This window comes from Oryctolagus cuniculus, chromosome 13 (assembly GCF_964237555.1).
Source record: "Oryctolagus cuniculus chromosome 13, mOryCun1.1, whole genome shotgun sequence".
NCBI lineage: Eukaryota > Metazoa > Chordata > Mammalia > Lagomorpha > Leporidae > Oryctolagus > Oryctolagus cuniculus.
The window spans coordinates 29,944,749-29,967,330 of record NC_091444.1 but is presented as its reverse complement, the minus strand read 5'-3'; the positions used below and the strand labels follow the sequence as shown (position 1 = coordinate 29,967,330).

Here is a 22,582-nt window from a genome sequence, read left to right as displayed (position 1 = left end):
AAAGAAACTAAAAAATTTGTATAACTCATAAATTACAGTAACTTTGATGACTATTTTATCATTATTCTGCAACTAGAGAAGAATCGTTGGTTCAATGAAATAGATGCTTGTGGGCAGAGACACATTTGGAATCCCGTGGAAAGACCTGTTTGGTCAGATTAGTTTCGGTCAGATTAGACACCACAGCCTCCTAGTTTTGCCATCCTCTTGGAATACTTTCGTGGAGTTGGCCTTCTTCAAGCAGTATTCCACATTGAACAGAGAATATAGGCACAATAGGGGGTAAAGAACAAATAAAGCACTCTAAGTTACCTCTTCTAAAACAGAAAGTGAGATACTCAGGTGGAGAGGTATCAGATGGCCAACACCCCCCTTTCACAGTAGGAGTAAGGAGGATTAGCTGCATCACTTTGCCACTGCAACCTCTGACTTTCATTGTTGGATGTTCGCTTCCATTTTCTTTTGAGCTGTATATTTTATAATCTTAGCATTTTCCTATAAGCTTTTATCAAACATATGTGACTTGGGTCTAGCTTAGATCTTTAGTCATATTCCTCATCTGTAAATCGGGTAAATATCAAAATTATGTAAATCCCCCATAGCAACCAAATGGAAGATTATAATCAAATAAGTACCTGCATCTTATCACTAAACTGATAAGGAAACACAAAGGGGCTCAGAGGCTGAATCCTGGAGCATTGCCAGCTGCACCACCTTGCTGCTGTAGCACAACCTGCACTTGTGCCTCATGCTAAGTGAATCACATCCTTAATTTCTTCCTTCATTTAACAAGCACCTATGTTGTGCCTGTCGCTAGTCAGAGGATAGAGAAGTAAGGGGAACAAAGTTCTTCTTCCTTCAAAGCTTACATCATAGAGAGGGAAACAAACCAATAGAGAAAAAATGGTCAAACATCAGCAAAGAAAGCTAGGAAAGAAGAAAGTCACGTGGGGAATTGGAAGTGGTAGGTGGATTGTTTGGAGACAGTAGTCAAACTCTTCACAAATTATGGAGCTTTTGAGCAGAAATCTGCATAAATGACAGGCTAGCATGTGAACTTGTCTAGAGGAAGAGTCACCCTTGAAAAAAAATAAAATATGTGAATATGCAGTTCAGAATTAATGAGATATAAGTAACTACTGGATTCATGCTATAACAGAGCCAATTATTGAACATATAAACTAAGTCCTATTCTTTAAAGAAAAACAAGAACATTTTAAAGAATCCTTTGAACTTTCTCAAGAATCAAGGGAAGAGATGGCAAGTCTCCATCCACTTCTCATTGAATGCTGCTGTGTCTTAATGTTGCATCTGCTAAAATAAAATACTACTCTGAGTGTCCCATTTCATCTTCGCATATAAGCTGCATGCTATGATGATTCCCCATTTTACAGATCAATAGACCAAGGCAAAGAGAAGCTAAGTAACTTGTCCAAGGTCATCAGCCATGGAGTGGTGAAATTTTACAATATGCAACACCTATGGTAAATGAAGTAAGTCATTCTTTTTGCCTTGAGATCTTATTGAGCGATCACCATGCTGTAGCATATTCTGAATGCAAAAGAAACAATAAACACTTCTCATCGAATTATCCTTGATCTATAGGTAAAGACAAAACCAACATAGCCCCCCAAATTGTGAGATGGTACATCTAGGGCACAAACAGTGAAGAAGTACAAAATTTAAAGAGAGTGGGGGATGGTTTTTATATAGCCAAATATGGCTTGGGGCTAGAAACTGTTGAATCTAACCTTCTTTTGATTTTTTTTTTCTGTCCCTATTCACATGAAAAGCCATTCCAGAAACTGGGATGGTTAGTTTGGAGAGGAGAAGACTCAAAGGGGATTTGATACCTGTCTACAAATATTTGAAGCACTGTCATGTGGAAAAGAAATTAGATTTGTTCTCTGTGTCCCCACGGGTGGAAGTGATAGAAAGCTTTCACCACAGCATAAGGAAGGACTTTGAAACAAAGGAAGAAGTACTCCAGAGCTCTCTAACGATATGGTGGGTGCCTTGGGAGACAGACAGCTCCATTCCCAGAGGCAGGGCCCTCCTGAGTGACAACATATGTCAGGGAGTCAGGAGAAGGATGGCTGATGTGAATTCTAAGGTCTCTTCTAAGGCTGAGAATCCATTATTTTTTATCAGTGCTAAAGGAAACGTCTCTCAATACATGAACTGTGAAGTTCATACGTTCATTAAAGAGTACTTGAAATTTTTGGATATCATATCTCCAGCCCTGCATGTTGCTTCTGGTGCTTGATTGATAATAAATAATCCTCTCTAGATGTACTTTGTTTCTTGCTTGCTCTTTCTAGGTCTCCAGCCATACACCAACTACAGCTTCACACTCACGGCTTGTACATCTGCTGGATGCACTTCAACCGCGCCTTTTCTAGGTCAGACACTGCAGGCAGCCCCTCAAGGTAAGGAAAACTTAGCCATGATTTGGGGGAGAAATTTTCATATGGCACGTTGAAATGAACTTGATGAACTCTGTCAAAGCTAACAAAGAAGAAGGAAGAAAATTAACAGGTATGAAATAAAATGGTATTCTAGATTCCCATTCATCAGTCTTGGTTAAGGAACATTTATTCTTCATTTTCTTGAAGCCTTCTGAATTTGCTTTTCTGTGGACAGGAATTATAGAGCTGGATGTGAAATTCCTCGAAAACTCAGAAGTCAATCTGGAGCACTGTGCTCACTGCAGAAATTGACCATGATATCTACTGTCCTTGAGAATTTACAATCAAGTGGAAGTGATAGGTCTGCAGGTCTCTAAGCAAAGATGCAATATTGGGCGGAAGGGAATACAAAAAGAAGAAACGAATCAGGTGTACCGATTAGTCTCAGGAGGAAGAGATGTTTAACCCACCATGGACAAGAAAGGTTTTATAGAGTGGATTGCTTCTGAGATGGACCACAAGGGACCAGGATTTTGACCAATGAACAGTGGATGACAAGTACAGTCAAACACAGTTTGAGGGAATGCAGTTAGACTATCACCTTGAAAAGCAAATCGCCTTTTTAAATTTAAAATGCTAATTTCCCATGATGCAGCAACTCTATTGTCAGTATCTAAGGCAGAAACTTCCAGGCTATACAAGGAAAAAAAATTTTTTTAGTATTTTTTGAACTGTTTTTCAGTGAATGACAAAACATTGGGAACCATTTAAATACCCACATGTAGGGAATTGCTAAGTAAACTCAGGTAGTCTCTCGTTGCAGAATTCCATGTACCCATTCAAAAGAATGAGATGATCTGTATGTAAAAAAAGGCAGTTATACACCATTTTAATTTATATACATATATTTTGTGTACAAAAACAAATTGAGAAAATGACGTTTATTTCTAATGGTAAATAAATGCATAGAAAAAATGTGTAATTTCACACACCCAGATGATCACAGTGGTACCCCCGCGGTCTGGAAAGGGGGATGGGTGATGTCATTTACTTTCAGAAGAAAACTGTGCTCAGTTGCTCCTGCTAGTGATCAACTACTTATTTTGTTAACTTATAACTGTCACCCTGTTTTGTGCGTGGGGAAATTGAGGCATGAGTAAGTTTCTAAAGAGATATACAATGTTAATGACCATGGTAGAGTTCTGAACTACTTGTCCATTACTCTTCTAATGAAAGGGATTGTTGTACCTCAGAATATTAGACCTGAACTTCCTACCAGTAAATGGGGAATAAAATGGAAAATTCCACATATGGGGCATATGGCTCCTCACCAGGAATTCACTAATGATGTTTTCTATATAAAGAATGTTTCATGTCAAAAAGCTTAGTGTTCCTTTGAAAGGAAGAAACCAGCAGTAGATTTTTTGGAAAGGTAAACTATCAAATGGATACTTTGATGATAATGGATAAATTCTAAAGGATCTATCAACCAGTTTTGGCTGAGATTCAAGCCTAATAAAATAACCGGATCTCTTATTCCAGTTTACCTACCACATCCATATCTTTAAATTCTTTGAAGATATGCCTCTATTTTTCCAATTTTCCCAGCAACATTTCTTGAAAGGGCTCAGATTTTATGACTCAGAAATTAAAGCTTTCAACAGTGTAGGAAAGTGTGATATGAGAAATGTCTTCAATTTTTTTTTCAAATTTCATATACTTTAACAGAAATAACTATGCAAAGAAACAATAAACTAAATGGGCCTTTCCTCTGTGGATCAAATGTGGATTTGGATCCATCTTTTGGCTACACAAATGCCATATAATCTGTACATGAAATAAATGTAGTTTGAATGCCTAGCTTGGGGATTGGAAGTGACCAATCAGCAGTAACATTAAATACTGCTGTTTCACCAAAAAGTAGAAACAAATGCAAGGATCCTTTAAAATGACTAACCCAGATACAACTAATTGTAAACTATAGTTTCAAAGTAAATCAAACACAGTTTGAAGTTCACATGTTTGAGTGTCCAAGTGGATATGGAGAGAATTAGAAGATGTGTTTGTTTATAGCCACCCTCAGCTCTTTTCAGTTTTGTCTCTTTATTTTCAACCTAGAAGAAAAGTTCACACACATGGCAATCTGGGTGGTAAGCTGAACACAGTTCTCTACTGTTGCATCCCCATGGAAAACTGTACTAATAGTCAAATAGTGAGGAAAGTTGAAACTGAATTATCACTCTCTAATTTTTTAGAACTTGCTTCACTAAAATGTTCTGATTCATTTTAGAGTTAAATCATGCAAAATTGCTAGTACGTTTCCTCTGTTACCAATGATGTTTAAACAGAGAAGGAAATGAAGAAGAATCTTGCTCAGTTTCATGCCAGAGTCCTCTTCCTCTGCCCTTTTTTGATCCTGGATGCTACCTTGGATACTCTCTCTACTCTTGGCACTAGAGACACCAGATTCTTCAAATACTGGCTTTATCACCTAATGAAGGCTCAGAACCAATTCTAAAGCTCTCACCAAAGCCACCCTTGTGAATCGAAGGCCATTGACTCCACTAGCCTACTAAATATCTGTATTTGGGTGTTTTCCAGATACTTCAACCTTAGCACTCTAAAACTTAAGTAATCCCTCCATTCCCTCCCCATTCTCCAACTAGTCTTCCTGTCTCACTCTCTCAAGTGCCACCATCCACATATCACGTAAGTTCAAAACTTGACATTCTTGGACCCAGCATTGTGAAATGGCTGGTAAAGCCGCTGCCTGCCATGCCGGCATCCCATCTGGGAACCAGTTCATGTCCCAACTGTGCCACTTCCAATCCAGCTCCTTGCTAATGGTCTGGGAAAGGCAGTGGAAACTGACTCAAATGTTTAGATCCCTGCCGCTCATGTGGGAGACCCAGATGAAGCTCCTGACTCCTGGCTTCAGTCTGGCCTGGCTCTGGCCATTGAGGCCATCTGGATAGTGAACCAGCAGATGAAAAAACTCTCTCTCTCTCTCTCTCTCTCTGTCTCTGTCTCTCTGTCTCTGTAACTCTGACTTTCAAATAAATAAATATTAAGAAAAAAAAAAAACCTTGACATTCTTAATTCTTCTCTTTAGGTTGTAGTATGCAATTCAGCAAAAAAAATATTCATTTTAAATCTTACTTAAAGAAAAAACATTTCTTTTCATCCCTTCTGCTACTGCTTTAGTTAAGATCTTTATAATTTCTCTGGATCCTTCTAAGTAAGTTCTCTGCCTCTAGTCATTTTTCCTGTCTCCTATCTCCTATCCCAAATCTTTTTGCCAAGATAGGAATATTTCTTATTAGTCATCTCTATAAAAAATTCTGTATCCTTCCAGAAAAAAAACATAAACCCAGATCTTCTTAGCAAAGAAAAATAGATCCCCTGAGTTTTAAACTCTAGCAATCTGTCAACTTTTTCAATCTTCCCCCAAAATCCACGTCCAATATCAGCCATGCTGAGCTACTTGCAGTCCCAGTGTACTTCCCCATCTCTCAACTCTCAGGTTGCCACATGCTAACCTTCCCCTATGTCCTAATAGAGCCCATTCCTGCTTGTTGAAATCCTGGCTGGCATGTCTCCCCTTCTGGAAATTTTCCACGATGACCACCCACTTCCTCCCACTCCCCCATTTCAGCCCCCAGTTTGTGTCAAGGCAGAAGTTTAAGGGCTCTGTTAATCACTATACTTCCTTCTCTTAAGGCATTTATTGGATCAGAGTATAACTTTCTGTCTCTCATCTTTGTTTATCATGATTCTAGGAACTTCTTCAAGGGTAAGTATATGTCTTAATCCTCACATACACTGTGCCCGAAACAGAAATTGTCACAAAGTCAGGTAAAATGTGACATAGAAATACTTTTTCTAATTAATTAATAGTAAATATTCTGGAACATAATGCATTCCTGATGTTGGATGATGCAAAACTGTTTTCCATCACCAGATTCCAGGAGAAAGCCACTCCATCATAAATGTTGGGGTTGGAGGAGGCATTTAACATTACAGAGAAGATGCTGCCTGGGATCTCACATCCCACATCAGGTGCCTGGGTTCAAATCCTGACTCCCTTCCTGATTCCACATTCCGGCTAATACACACCCTGCCTGAGAGGCAACAGATGATGTCTCAAGTGCTTAGGTCCCTGCCACCTTTCTGTGAGACCTGGATTGAGTTCCCAGGTCCTGGCTTCAACCTGGCCCAGCCCTAGTCGTTGTGGGTATTTGGGAAGTGAAACAATTGATAGAACTACGTATGCTCTCTCTCTCTCTCTTCCTCTCTCTCCCTCCCTCCCAACTTCCCTCTCTCCTCCATTTCAATAAATAAAATAAACAAAATAAATGTTGGGATATTTCAACTAGAATGGATATTTGTGGTAACTTGAGAAATTAATAATATTGCAAGGAACTTGAGATAAATGTAAAACAAACCCAGTACGTATGTTCTTTCTCTGCTAGTCATTGCATCATGAGATCCAGCAAGTTTACCTTTGGACCTTTCCCTCTTAGATTTCTTAGCTAATTTATCCCCACTCCTTCCTCTTAGGTCATTTTCCTCACTATCACCCATTTTATCCCTTGAACTACTTCAACTCTGCTGAAATTATGCTGAAAAGGCCTTGTGTTGCCACCAGACACTTGGACTTGTGGGAAAAGGGACACATTCTCTACCAGGCACTCATTAAAACCATTCACCAAACTAGGACTTACTTTTGATTTCTTGAATTTCCAAGAATGTCCAAGACAACAGTGTCTACGTATTTGCTATACAAGTTCTTGCACGGTATTTCTTGTTACTTGCACATTTGAACTTCCTCTTATCAATCAAACCCATGGACACAGGGTTACCCCTAGCTTTAACAGAGTTTTTTTCCAGCCCATATAAATGTGAAATTCAACTTTTATTTAAAACTTGAAACAAATCCAAAAGTCTTTCATTAGCTCCTCCATATCCACAGGCTGCCTTGATTGGTTCAAATTGGTAGCTAAGCAACGGCTTTCCAGCCCCTTGGTGATTTTTAATACATACTTCAAGGTGAGAAAGACAAGACTGCAGAAAGTAGATTATGAATGAAAGCTTTATATTTTATCTCTTGAATCAACAAATTAATATTAAGTCAGATCTCTGATGCTTTGATTGAGTCTTCTAGTAGATGCTTGCAGAGAAACCCAGGCAAATAAATACCATGATTTTTGGGTTTTTCCAAATATCTACCAAAGAGCAAACTTTCAGAATAAAATGAACTACTTTCTTCTGAGGAATACTTTGTACCTGAAAAAAATTTTTAACTTTGATATATTTTGAAAGCTACCTGTATTCCTTCAGGGTGGTGTTAAATAAACTACAGTTTTATGTCCTAAAAATTTTTCTTCTCAAAATGTTAAAATCCTACCCTTTATAAAGTAACTTATATAGGATGTGCAGTCAACCCAAAGCTTCTGATACAGGGAATCTAGCATTGAAATCAGCTTTTTAAATCTCCAGAAGAGAGTTCCAGTGTCTATGCAGAGCACAACTAGTTGACAACACAAAGTGGTGCACTTGATCCTTCTCAATGCCAGGTTCTCTATCAGCAGGTTTGCACATTTGACCTTGAATTATAGTATTTCCGTGTACATTTTTTCACACAGATGAGTGAACTCCTTGAAATAATGAGACACATATTAGATGTCTTTATATTTCCTAGAAATTCCTACATAATATTTTGTAGGCATCATCTTTGCAATGAACATGTTCATCTGTCACTTGTAAGGCAATATAGGGACACAGTGACAAGTAAGGCAGAGAAGATTCCTCTGCATTGAAGCAGGAGGGAGAAAGGAACCATGCAGTCATAACAACATAGAAATAACATCTCAAAGAAAAAAGATGGCTATATTTCCATGAGCGATATGCAGGAAAGGAGATTTGATAGAGAGGAGCTAAGCTGGGACTCTTTTAGATAACACTCGAGTTCAAGCTTGGGGAGAGAAGTCAAAGAAAGCCTGATACAGTGGTGTCACAGTAAGTGACTAGGAGAATAAAATGCAAAAATATCAGGAGGTCAGGAACAAATGTGTTCCAGGCAGAGGCAAGTCCCAGAGATAGGAAAGGACTTGCAGCATCCTCAGGTTAGAAGGAATCTGACCTGGTTGGCATTTTCTAAATGTGGAGAAGATGCTGGGCTGGAGCCAAAAATACGTGGGAACATGCAGGCCATCCCCAAGAATTAGGGTTCTGTTGAATGAATAAGTACAAAAGGGCTACATGGTTCACAGGGATTATACTGGCTCCCATTCACATTTTACACACTTTTAAAAGTACATGCTTTTTCATTTTATTAGAAAGGCGGAGAAACAAAGAGGAGGGGGTGATAGGAAAGAGAAAAGGAGAAGAGGGAGTGAGTGAGAAACAGAGATGAGAGAGATCATCCATCTGCTAATGAAATCCCCAAATGCTTGCAAAAGCCAGGGCTGGGCCAGGCCAAAGCCAGGAGCCTGGAACTCTATCCAGGTCTCCCACATGGGTAACAGAGAGCCAAGTACCTGAGCTATCACCTACTGCCCTTCGGGGTGAGAATTAGCAGGAAGCTGGACCAGAAGTAGAGACACTGGACTTGAACCAGGCACTCTGACACTGGACACTGCATCCCAAGCAGGAACTTAACTGCTGTACCACATGCCTGCCCCACACTTCATAAATACTTTTATAGAGCTCACAGTGAAATAGAGAAGGCCAAAATTGAAAGGATGCAGACCAGTTTAGAGGCTAGGACAGAAGTCCGAGAGAGAGAAAAATGTGACAGTGAAGATGTAAGCAACTTACAGGATCTGCAGGATTTAATGACAGAATATATTTGGGGGAAAGATATATGACAGTCTGAAGAATAGTTATTGTTATGTGTATTGCCTAACAAAATGGATACATGAATAAGATTCAGAGATACATCAATTGAAGGCAGAAAAATCAAAAGTGCCATATTTGAAGTTTTTTATATAGTTGCCCAAATGGAGATGTGTAGTAAATAGTTGGCTTCTGAGTATTGGGAGAGAAGGTCATTTGGGAGTCATCAGTATACAGATGGTTCCTAAAAGCTAAGACCGAGTGGAAATCATGCAGGAAGTGGGTGTGGAAAAGAGGAAAGGAGGTAGAGGGAAGAAAAGAGGACAGGCTTAGGTTTCAGAGGCACCACATCAGTTTGAGGTATAGGAAGGGAAGAGAAGTCAGCAAATTAGGCCAAAAGGAACAGAGAGAAACAGGAAGAATACAAGCATAGCACATGGTAAAGTGGTAAAGGGAAAGTAGGCTTACTTGTTGAATTGTGTAATTCAGGCAAATAATAATTGATGCCAATGTCTACTTATTGCAGATGGGTGGTATCAAAGTTTAAAAACCCTGGATAATCTCTGAGCCCTTGATTTCAGGTACACTCAGAAGAAATAGATGTTTGGTCCACAGGTTAGGAGTGCCTGGGTTTGACTCCCCACTCTGCCTCTGACTCGACTTTCCTGCTGATGTACACTGTGGAAGTTATCACTGATGGCTCCAGTGATTCCTGCTACACATGTGGGAGACCTGGATTGAATTCCTGCTTCCCAGGCCCAGCCATAGCTTAGCCCTAGGTGTTGCAGGCAGTTGGGGAGTGAACCAGCAAATGAGAGCTCTCTCTCTTTCTCTTTGTGTCTCTGTGCCTCTCAAATAAGCTTAAAAAACATAACAAAATAAATAAATTACACTCAATATTATAGACAAGATGCAGAAATTTTCTACCACTAGTTATCGGACATTCACTAGCTAATGGCAATTCAAAAATAAAATAATAAATCACAAATGTACACCCAGTTACATATTTTATCTACAAAGTAAATTGTGGTGTTTTTTGCTCGTAGTGAAATTTTTTGATCAACAGATAAAAATGTCGTAACTCATGGGTGATGGTATGACACTGGTGAGGTGTTTATTTTGCACTAACAATAAAACCTTGTTGTATTATCTTTTCCAGGAGTTTGGGTGACACCTCGACACATCATCATCAATTCTACAACAGTGGAATTATATTGGACTCCACCAGAAAAGCCCAATGGTCTCATTTCTCAGTATCAATTGAATCGAAATGGAATTGTGGTTTTCCTGGGTGGCAGCAAAGAGCAGAATTTCACTGATAGAAATCTGAAGCCAAACAGCAGGTAAACTAATGGAGACTGTACCAATCATCCTGTAAGTGGTTCAGAGTTTTCAGGGTTGAAAAAAATTCGTGTCTGCCTGAAATGTTATTTAATTAATTCCAAATTCACTATCCAAATTGTTTCTTTTTCACACTACATGAAATTTCTTAAATATGTAAATAGTCTTCTGTTTTACATGAAAGCTAGAAAAATTTTAATTATATCATATATGCAGCATGTTAACCTTTTAAAAATTATCAGATTATCTTTTCCAAAAAATGCCTTCCTAAGCCAGCAATAAGAGATATAAAGAATTTTGTTTTATACTAACTTTTCTTCTTGTATAATAATTTCTATATTTGTTACACTATATATACAGACATAAGTACTTTTAAGGGGGAAAGTTTCAAATAATTGCAATTCATTTCCATTCATTTCTCAGCAGAGACAAAATATATCAACTGATATTTCATTATAGAGAATAGAGATTAACTTAGTTTTATTGTAGAGTATAGCAGATCTGTTTAGAAATAGCTTTCTCTAAACATAAACCCTGAACTCTAACCCATTTAAAAATGGAAAAGATCAAAAAAAATTGGAAGAGATTCATTCAAACCTTCCACAGTCTATCAGACACTCTGAATCATTTCTGAACTCTTTGAGAAAAGTTAGGGATTACTAGAGGTTTAAGCATAAAGTCAGGAGTGGCAAAAATAGTGGTGGTCTAGTGAGAATGCTGAAAAGACTACCCAGTCCAAGTTTCAGGACAGAGATAAAGGAATTTACAATTTGTCACAAAGGTAAGACTGATGGATAGAAAAATCATTGCTCATCATTCAGGTTTCCTGTACATGGCCTTTTCACAGTTCTTTCTTTTTACATACAGATACATTTACAAGTTAGAAGCCAAAACTGGAGGTGGCAGCAGTACTAGCAAGGACTACGTTATCCAAACACCTGCATGGACACCAGAAGAAATCCATCCTCCACATAATGTCACAGTAACTGGGCCTTACTCCATATTTGCAGCATGGACGGCACCAGGTAAAGAACTAAAACGTATGTGTGTGTGTGTGAGTGTGTGTGTGTGAGTGAGAAAGCCTAGGTGTATGTAAGCATGTGTGTAAAATATTTTAAAGGAACTTAATTGAAAATAAGAATGGAAATGTGAAGTTAGTAATCAGAAGTAGTTTGTCTTTGGGATAAATATGAACAGAATAATCCAAACCACAGTGTCTAAATACATAAATACATATATTTATATATATATATATACATATAGATAGAGATGTACATACATAGATATATTGTCATTACAGGTCTTCAAAAAGTTCATGGAAAATGGGTCCTATGAAAACTTATCTATGGATTTCAATATCTTTGACCCAAATAAATTTATATTTTAATTCCATTTCCCCATAAACTTTGTTTTTAAAGATTATTTATTTGAAAGGAAGAGTTAGAGAGAGAGAGAGAGAGAGAGAGAGAAATCCATCTGCTGGTTCATTCCCCAAATGGCCATTACAGGGCCAGGCCAGGCTAAAGCCAAGAGCTAGGAGCTTCGTCTAAGTCCCCCACATGGCTGCAGGGGCCTAAGCACGTGGGCCATCTTCCATTGCTTTTCTAGGCCATTATCAAGGAGCTGGATGGGAAGTGGAGCAGCCTGGATTCAAACCAGCACCCATATGGGATGCCAGCATCACAGGCAACGGTTTAACCCACTTAATCCACTATATCACAATACCATCCCCTGCCCTCATGAACTTTTTGTACTCTTGCATACCTTACTATTGAAGCAATGCTCTTTATCAAATATCAGAGCCTAAAAATCTGCCTTCTTGTATACCCAAGGCAAGTCATACAGGACACAATTACCTTAGACATTTGTTTCCCCAAGACTTCTTAGACTGAGCCACTGGCTCTGTTTATTCCCTCTGTATTTTCCAGTTACTGGTGAATTGGGAAAGGCAATAATTCCCTCTGCCCATACACCTTGCATTGTGACCAGTTATGGTGGCCGAATTTTTGCCTCTCTAGGCTTTGTTGCCCCCATGGAGTCATGGAGTCAGTGTTGGGTTGGTCTTATGGTTATGTGCAATACTGTTTTTTGATAGAAGCATTATCTTCATGTAACACCTGATTGTGTTAACACTGTGGAGTAAAAATTACAGTGAAATCTTCTTACTCTATCTTTCAAATAAAGAGGTGTTTTTTTTTTTTTTAAAGATTGATTTATTTGAAAGGCAGAGTAATAGAGAGGAAGAGATCTTCCGTCCACTGGTTTACTTCCTAGGGGGCCACAATGGCCAGGACTGGGCCAGGCTGAGTCTGGGAGCCAGGAACTCCATCCCTAATACCCACATGGGTGGCAGGGGTCCAAGTACTAGGGCCATTCTCCACTGCCTTTCCAGATATGTTAGCAGGTACTTGGTTTGAAAACAGAGCAGCCAGAATTCAAACTGGTATGCTGATATAGGGTGGCAGCATTGCAAGTTTAAGCTTAATGTACTGTGCCACAACTCCAAGCACTTAGAATCCTGCTACCTCTGTGGGAAACCAGGATGAGGTTCCTGGCTCCTGGCTTTGGCCTGGTCCAGACTTGGCTGTTTTGGCTGTTTGGGGAGTGAACCAGCAGATGGAAGATCTTTTTCTCTCTTTCATTGTCACTCTGCCTTCCAAATAAGTAGTTTTAAGAATAAATAAAATCAAAGCTTAAAAGGTCTTTTTGGCTCATGTTTACATGAGAAACCTTACCGCAAGCTTTATAAGCAAAAAACAAAGTATTTCCCTAAGATATGAAATATATATTATTCTATCCACTTTTGTTTTAAAATAAATATAAAGCATGTTAAATTAAACAGCACATAATGGAATAACTAATCATCAGTGACAGCATGTGTTATAAAGTACTATCAACTATATCTAAGTTTTAGGAGCATAAATACTCTTGAACTCTGTCCTTAATTTCAATGGAGGAAGTGACAAATCTGCCATGAGAGATATACAAACTTAGAGCCCCCTTTGTAGAATTGATTTTCACTTTCATGGGAAAGCATTGCTATCTTGTGACCTTTCAGCATATTTCTCCCTGACATTTTTATAGTGCAGCTGTGTTTTGGCATTGCAAAGTAAAGTGAGACTGGATTGAGCCGATCTGAGACCAGATTCAGCAAATTAACTGGAGATTTCTCAGATTCTGACCAGGGTCTTCTACAACCCAGATTCTTGAAGAACAATAAGAGAAAATCCAGTCTGAGCTAAGGTGATGATTTCCTTGCCATGAGCCTAGGAAGTGTCACAGTCTATCAAATTATCTATTACTGTAACATCATTGCACATACAAATAGCCTCTGCTAGATTGAGGACTCTCTGCTTGCTCCATGCAGATCTGGAAATATCTTTCTTTTAACATACCCCAAATAAGATGACTAAGAAAGCCAAGCTTCATATTTCAGTAGTACCACCTATATAACTGACCTTCAACAGCCAGTTCAATCTCTTTAGGTCTCATTTTTCTTCACCTGTAAAATGGAAGTAATAGAAGTATCCCACAGATCGTGCTGTCGCAAAGATTAAATTAAGTCATTCATATAATTAGCATTCATTTCCTGGTTCTGTATATTATTCTATAAATGGTGATCATTAGTGTTTTAAAAACAAATCTTTGCTTTCAATTACTCATTTTAAAAATTTATTTGCTCCAATATTTGCTGGGTCCTAAACCTGGCATTTTCAAAATCACAGAACTGCTTATTGCCCAGTCGGGTTAGTAAATTACTGAGACTTCTTTAGAATTTCCCAACATCATGTCACTTTTTCTTTAGATTCCACATCACATTTCTATGCTTAATGTGTTTTTCATTTAGGAAAGTTTCATTGCAGAATCAAATGCAACTTTTGCTTGTTTAACATAACCTTAACTCTTGCCTACCTCAGGCTTTGTAGAAATTGTTCATGCTAGTTGAGCTTAGAGATATTGTAGAAATGCATACACACCAACTCTGACCATTTAACCAATGGTTAATAAATCTATAATATCCAGACCTGTCAATCTTTTAGTTTCAGGCGCGCAAAATCCATTACAGAAACCCTGTAATATATGGAAAGATTAAAATCTTAAATTAAACTGTTTTCCTGGTGCCTAGAAGGATTTTGAACTCAGTAAACAGCCAGATGATTTTGACTTGTGTATAATCTACAGCTGATTTTATTGGAAAGTACCTCATGCTGTGTTTTGATTTGGATAATAAAAACATTTTTCTGTTCCTAAATAGTCACAACTATATATTTTAAACAGAAAGAAAACAAACTTGTTAGAAGTGGAGGTCATTTATTTGTTCACAATCCAGAGTTGTCTAGGTATTTATAATTCTTTCTCCCATTACAAAATGACTGCATCCTAGGCAGAGCTGGGGAGTGGGCAAAACAACCCACCCCTGTAATTCCCAAATCTTGGTGAATATTGAACAGTTTAGAAAACTTGTGTGAAGACAGCTTTTCAACCCCAAATTCACTGAACAAAACTCTCCTGGAATGAAGCCAAGGAATTTAGGTATTATTAAAGCTCCCGCACATGACTTTGATGTGCTACCAAGTTTAGGACCCATGTATTACACACACCAAGCAGAACTGGTCATTTATAATAATTATCTGAAAATATGAATCAAGCCAGTTTCTCTTGAATATACAAAGCCAAAATAGTAGTTAAACTGATTGAATTTTTTCATGCACATTTTGCTTTGTGTTCAGTATGAATAAAATAATGTTAGGTAAGATGCTGGGATAAAAACAGAAAAAAAAGTGTGTGATTGCTTGGCAGCAGAAAATTATCCAGACAATTAGCTGGATTTTCAGCTATCAAATTATTATTCCAATGCTATCAATAAGCCATGCCTTAGTTCATGCTTATAAATCCTACTAGTAAAAAGGGTAAGGTATAGGAAATGTGGGACAATGTCCAAGAGAAAAGTAAAGTGAAACTGAATGCGAATGTCGTGTACATACCTTCAGATTGATTATTGTATTTGTCATTTGTTAAATTCTTACTATGTACAATTTAGTAATCACTTTTCGGCCTTCAAGCAATTTTTATGGAAAACCTAAGAGATAGGTAATATCTTTATCCTCATGTTAAGTTAAGAAACTTGAGTCCTGAAGAAGTCATACTACATATCTAAGGTCCCACAATAGAGCCTGGATTCAAATCCAAGTCTGTCCTCTACTACTGCCTCTTAAGACCAATTCCTTCCTGTCTTTGGCTGTCTTTGGCTTAACTCTCACATCCAAATCCAACTTTTCATCTATTACCTAAAGTTTCTCAGAGTTATGATAGATCAACTGTACATTTTGAATTGCAAGCCCAGAGGGCCAAAAAACAAGCTTACGCACTGGTGAAAGACAAATGGGAGAATACTTTATTGGGTATGTCAAAACCAGAAGAATTCATTGTGGAAACTGGTGAGTCTCTGAAGGGAAAATATCCACCTGGCAACCATTATCTCCTACACCATGAAGGAATTAGTTACCAGAAATCTTCACCTGCCCATCCCGAAGTCCAGAAGGAGTAGGGGTGACTTAACAAAACCAGATTCCAGCTGCAGGAAGATTGTAGTTAGAGGGGAGAAGAGGTGGAGTCATTTGTCAAATTTTTACAAAGACAGTATTGAAAGGCTTGTAAATATTCTCTTACCTCCCAACCAAATCCTGGCATACTAGACTGAATTATTGCTTGATAAATATCAGGAGTAGTATTGCCAAATACTCCAAGTCTTTAAAAAAATCAACATTTTGACTCTTTTGTGTATCATTTGTACCTACAAATCAGATGATAGCTAATTGACATATCTTCATAAAATGCTTTCTGAATTAATGGAGGAAGAAAATGGTAAGCTTGCACAATGTATCATACAGACAAGTCTTAATAAATTTTGATTTTTTTATTGTTTAAAATTGTTTGAACAGTTGATTTCCTGTTAAAACTCAACCCTCCCTCCACATTAGCTGAACACTACATACATACCACACACACATACACATTCTTTATTTAAAGACAAACAGGTACATACACATTTTCCAAAGATTATATGTTGTCTTATTGATGTAGTTTGCTCACCTTCCGGAAAAATTTTGGTTCATATATGGAATGGGCCTTACTCTTTAATTGACCTGTGGCCCAAGGAAAACAATACAATCTCTCTAAAATTCAGATTTCTCATCTATTAAAGGGGATTTTTTTAGAAAATTTTTATTTAATAACTATAAATTTCAAAAGTACAACTTTCCCCCCCATAACCACCCTCCCACCCGCAAACCATCCCATCTCCTACTCCCTTTCCCATCCCATTCTCCATTAAGATTCATTTTAATTACCTTTATATATAGAAGATCAACTTAGTATATACTAAGTAAAGATTTTAACAGATTGCACCCACACAAACAAAGTATAAAGTACTGTTTGAATACTAGTTTTACCATTAATTCACATAGTACAACACATTAAGGACAGAGATCCTACATGGGGAGTAAGTGCACAGTGACTCCTGTTGTTGATTTAAAAATTGACACTCTTATTTATGATGTTAGTAATCACATGAGGTTCTTCTGATGAGCTGCCAAGGCTATGGAAGCCTCTTGAGTTCACAAACTCCATCCTTATTTAGACAAGGCCCTAATCAAAGTGGAAGTTCTCTCTTCCCTTCAGAGAAAGGTACCTCCTTTAATGGCCCGTTCTTTCCACTGGGATCTCACATACAGAGATCTTTTCATTTAAGTCATTTTTTGCCACAGTGTCTTGGCTTTCCATGCTAAAGGAGATGTTAATGCCTACCTTGCACTGGTGCTAGGTAGAGTAAAAGGTGGCATGGTGAGACCTTCTATGAGCATGGAATAGATGACCACCTTTGTTGTTCAGATCCACAGGCAGCATATAAATCAAGGTCAATTATTTCTCAACAGTCCTTCTCACCTTTAACCAGCCTGAGTCTTGGAATAGGGTTTACAAAAACTTATATTAAAGAGAGTGAAGAATATATGTCACCTTAATGGGTAAAGAATTACAGAAAATTAGGAAGCAAATGCTTCATGGAACTTAAATGGCTTGCTCCGTAAAAGAATGGAGATAGATATCCCTGCTGTTTAAGAATCCAAACATTCAAAATTATTTAAACTCGGAAGATAATAATGAGTGTTTCCAATTTATCAAGATGATGACTCTATTTCGAACTATCCTAGCCCTTAATCATGTTCTAATTAACAATGTCATCGCACTAACGCATACTTTTTCTCATGAAGGATGATGAGTTATTTAGGTTTAATGCACAATACCAAAATACTGGTGCTTTTCCTTTCACATTTATCTCTTAGTCACTTAAAGAAAAAAAAGGCAACAATTCTTCTGCTGAGAACTCACTTTAATTAATATTGCTCAGTTATAGAAATGCTTTTTATTAATCACGTTTCGATTAAAGGTTAGCTAGCCACAATATTGTCTCTCAATGGACATTAGGCATCTTGGCATCCAGTTAGCTTGTACACTGCAGGGTATTAGATCAGGTACTACCCATTTAAAGTCAAAATTGGCATTCAGCATTCTAAAACATTCATGTTGCATTAACTGGGATGCTTTGACATTGACAACTGCTTCGGTATTCCTAAGTACAATAACCAAGTAACACAGTAATAAGTTTCCGAAGAAAATGTGAAAAAGAAAATGTGAAACTCACTTTCATGATTAGTATTTTATTTTGCATAATAATAAATAAAGCTTACATTATTGAGGTCTAATATACTCTAGGCATTTTGCTGAGAGATTAACACATCTCATTTAATGCCCATAGTAGCTCAAGCTTGTCCAGTTGTTTTCCCCAATTTGCTAGCAGAAAAAGTCAGTATAAACCATCTGCACTATTCTATCTAGGCCAGTCGTCAAGCAGATGTGAAATCCAACCCACAAGGATCTGACTTCAAACCCAGTGGTCAATGCCACTGATCTATATGTGCTCATCACTTTTCTACCCCAACAATGCAGAAAGAAAATTATTCTTTGAGGTCCATCTATGATCCAGTTCAGAAGTTAAAAAATAATTATCCTACAGATGCAGGAAATATGAATGAGAACAATGTAATTCTAGGGCAATCCATTCACTATCCCTGCAGGGGCATTTCATTTCTAACTCAAACCTTCATGGATGTAATTCATTTGCCTTTTAGAAAGTTGATTGCTCTGTCCCTTTAGCTGACATGAAATTGTTTCCTGAGCCCCACTAAGCGGCAAGGCATATCTCTGTACATACCAAAAATGCCAAAGAGGGATGAAATATTGTCTCTCCTAACTAATAAGGGAGAAGTATTATACAGCCTATTTCAAATTTCTGTACAATTGTTTTGAACGTGTTCAAGAAGGTTTGTTTCACTTCTGTACCCCGAAGGGGTATAATCAAGACACCCTACTGATACAGAGGAGAATTTAAACCAATTTGTTAAAAACAGTATGTTAAGCACAACCCATGTTTTAAAGCAAATGAGGCTATCAAACCAAATGAATAGTTTTCCTCTCAGGATTGTTCCTGCTCCAGCTCCTAAAAAAAGATTTTTAAAAAGGATTATTTGATTGACTTGTCCCATTGTAAAGTATGCACCTGCTGTGAAATGAAGCCACCGAGAAAAAAAAAGTTGAATAATTTAACTTTTTTATTTGTAAAGATAATCAGGGTTTTTCTGATTACATCTTAACTTCATAAATGTTAAATAACCTATCAGCATCTAGTTGTTGTAAATTATGAAAAGGAGCATTGCAAGGAATATTAACCAACGAAACCCTTGTTCTTTAGTGAACAAGAAAATGTGTTATGGCAGCTTGTCATTGTGCGACTGGTAACTTTGACACCAAATAACAAAACTGCCATTTGCACTTAGGGTAAATTGGTTCACTTGAGCTTCCTGTGCTCCTCTTGCTCTGACATAAATTTATGAACTCGGGAACTAACCAAGTCGTGTGGCTTCCCAGCTGACTCTAACAAATATGCCCATTTCATTTCATTTAGTCATCAGAATACCAGGGGGCTCAGTCATTTCAGACTCATTGCAGATGGTGTAGGGTTTGCAGGAACACCAGAGACTTTCATGTCACAGCCCTGTAAATGATGACAGTGGAGGAGGCCTTCTTTCCTAACTGCATGTCAATGTTTGACATGTTTGCAGCTTCCAGGAGCATTTTCTGTTTCAACACCTCGTAGGTGGATGTAAAGGACATTTATTGCTGATTAACCAAGATGTGAAAAATACATTCTCCAGGTTCATGCTTTGGCTAGCTGTGTTTAAACCTAGATGAAGATTATGTCTATATTTGAAACATAGTGAAAGTGCCCTTTTGTTCTCTGACTTGGGGAGTCCTGTCCTTTTTATAGGAAATGTTTTCTTTCGAAGGCTTCAAAGCTTGGAAGTAGACCAGTAGGTACAGACTGAAGGGAAACAGCCTCAGATAATTTGGAAGAACATTCCAAATTACTGCTGAGAATGAGTCATCTAGTATCTTCATAGGAGATATTAATTTTAAAAATTAGAAAACAAAATATTGTAAAGACATTTACTTAAAAGACAGGAATTTGGCACAGCGATTAAGTTGCCTCTTGAGAAGCCATCATCCCAATCAGAGTGGCTGGTTCAAGTCCTAACTCCTCCACTTCTAACCCAGCCTCCTGCTAATGTACACCATGGGAGGAAGCAGAAGATAACTATGTGAGTTCCTGCCAAACTCCTCTGGGAGACTGGATTGAGCTATGGGTTCTGGCTTCTACCTGGCCAGCCAGGCCCACTCCACAACCCCACAATCCCATACCACGATGACCTTCAAATTAAATGTAAATAAGTTTTTGAAAAGTTTAAGACATTGAGTTGAATGAATATAATATATAGTTGTAACTGAAATAGCAACTGTTTTGAAAAATGGGTGTATAAGTGTTTGAGGGCACATGGAAACTGTGGGCGTTATGTTTTATTTTATGTTGACCCTCTCCCTTTTGTTTTGTAAAAATGTCTATCATTTCTTAACCACTTTCAATGTTACAGGAAAGTATTAGTCTGTTTTTCTACTACAGTCCTCACAACTCTTTACAATCATCATTTTACAAATGAAGAAAGTGGCATTCATAGATGTCACGTCCCTTGCCAGTGGCCATTTGGGAAATAAGAGCAGAGGAAGGTCTTGATATCTCTCACTGCACCCTGTGGTTTGTCCAGTTCAGCTAGATGTCGGCATGTTTTTCATAAATGTGTGTTTGTCAAACGTGTCTGTACCAGGAGCAAAGAGGACTGAAAACAGAGCCTACAGCAATCACCATAAACTGGAGATTTCATCAAGATCTTGCTTTTTCTCTTAAAATTCATGCAAATTTTGCATTGTGCAGCAAAGTGTGTTTTACTCTAAAAGATACTATGTTATACAACTTTTCATTTGGGAAAATGTTTTCTGCTAATCTCATTGGCTTCTGAGTGATATGCTATTCTATTTCAAGATATAAGAGAGAGCTGAAACAAGCTAACCCTAATAAGTTCACTGTTCAGGCAGTTCTTCCTTTCTCCATTTTATCTTAAATATGTGGATGCAAGCAGTAATTTTTCCCCACTGTTTTATGAACTAAGGATAACAGGAGAAATGCCCAAAATGTGGAGTGGAATGCTATGACATTCCAAGAAACTCTGGATGACAATTTCCATAAGCAAATTTTCTTTGTAAGGTCAGTTGTAAACTGAGAAGGTCCCAGACTCATTTCCAATCTCTTACTACAAGACACTCTCCCAAGAACATTTTTAGTGAAATTGTGGGTCAGGGGGAGGGCTGATTATATTGCTCCATAGTTTACCTCAAATATAATACTTGGGTTTTTCTTACCCATTAATGAACTGAGTTTCAAATGATCTCTGTAGGCATAATCAATTATCTTCATGCAACTCTCAAACTTTATTTTAATTACAGCATTCTTATTGAGAGCAGTAAAAACATTCCGAGTTTGGTGGTTGAAAACTTGGTTTTGAAGAATATCTCCTAAAATTCTTTTTAAAATTTCTTTCTTTATTTATATAGAGAGAACAGATTTTATGTTTTTCATATACACAATTTTAAGCATATAATGATTCTTCTCACCCTCCCTCCTCCTTCCTTCTTTTCTTTTTTTCCTTTAATTTTTGCAGTGTTTTAGGAAGAAAAACTCACATCCAGTTTCTTGAATGAAGAAAAGTAGAATTCTACTGGTTTTCCTTGCTCAGATAGGGAAATTATGCATTTCCCAAATTTTGCAACTCAAAGTGATATTCCAAAGAGAGACTATGCTGTTTGTCTCTGAATAGCCTTTGACATGAGCCAACAATGTCCAGGTTCGGAAACTTGGTCTTCAGAACAAGAAAAATCCACTTCTAATCTGCTCACACCCTTAATGACAAGTCTGATGGTCAATCATTTACTTCCCTGAATCAAATAAGTTGCCAAGACCTATTCTGTCCATCTGCATGCATCTCTCCAAACTGTCTTATCAAGTTCCCCACTTGTCCTAATCCAACAACCCGTATCAATAGAAAGCATATGAAAGCATATTTAGTATCAGTTGGGCCTGATACAAAATTAATCAATATTCAATATCGAACAAGTTACTTACATTTGCTGAGTCTTTGTTTTTGTATCTTTTTCAAAAAAGTCTAGTAATATTTTTCTTCCAGTGTTGTCCTAAGGGTTAATTGATTCATTCCATCTGTTTCCCTTTATTAAACTGTGACTTTGTGCTAAATCCTAGGCACTGGAACTGCAGGAGAAAGTAGGACAAAGTCCCTAACTTTATGAAGTTTGTATTCTTGAGGCTTTGAAGGAGAAAATGTGTGGTGCCTGGGATAGCACAGGAACGCAGTGAAATGATTTTATTGGTGTTACTCCTTCAACGATTGTAGTTTCAACTACTCCTGCCTATCATGTTTTTCATCCGCTGTTTACCTCCCAGCAGTGATATCTTCCTCCAATGAGTTGGTTCC

At 37.7% G+C, this 22,582-nt stretch overlaps 1 protein-coding gene across 4 annotated transcripts in view; it reads left to right on the top strand.

Annotated features, from left to right (window-relative positions):
* USH2A (usherin) overlaps positions 1 to 22,582 on the top strand; it is an 848,241-nt gene that overhangs the window by 701,270 nt on the left and 124,389 nt on the right. For all 4 annotated transcript variants that reach the window (XM_070055318.1, XM_008268426.4, XM_070055317.1 and 1 more), the window contains exons 56-58: positions 2,322 to 2,429; positions 10,405 to 10,588; positions 11,454 to 11,611. In XM_070055318.1, coding sequence (XP_069911419.1) covers positions 2,322 to 2,429; positions 10,405 to 10,588; positions 11,454 to 11,611 — 450 coding nt within the window. The remainder of the gene's footprint in view (positions 1 to 2,321; positions 2,430 to 10,404; positions 10,589 to 11,453; positions 11,612 to 22,582) is intronic.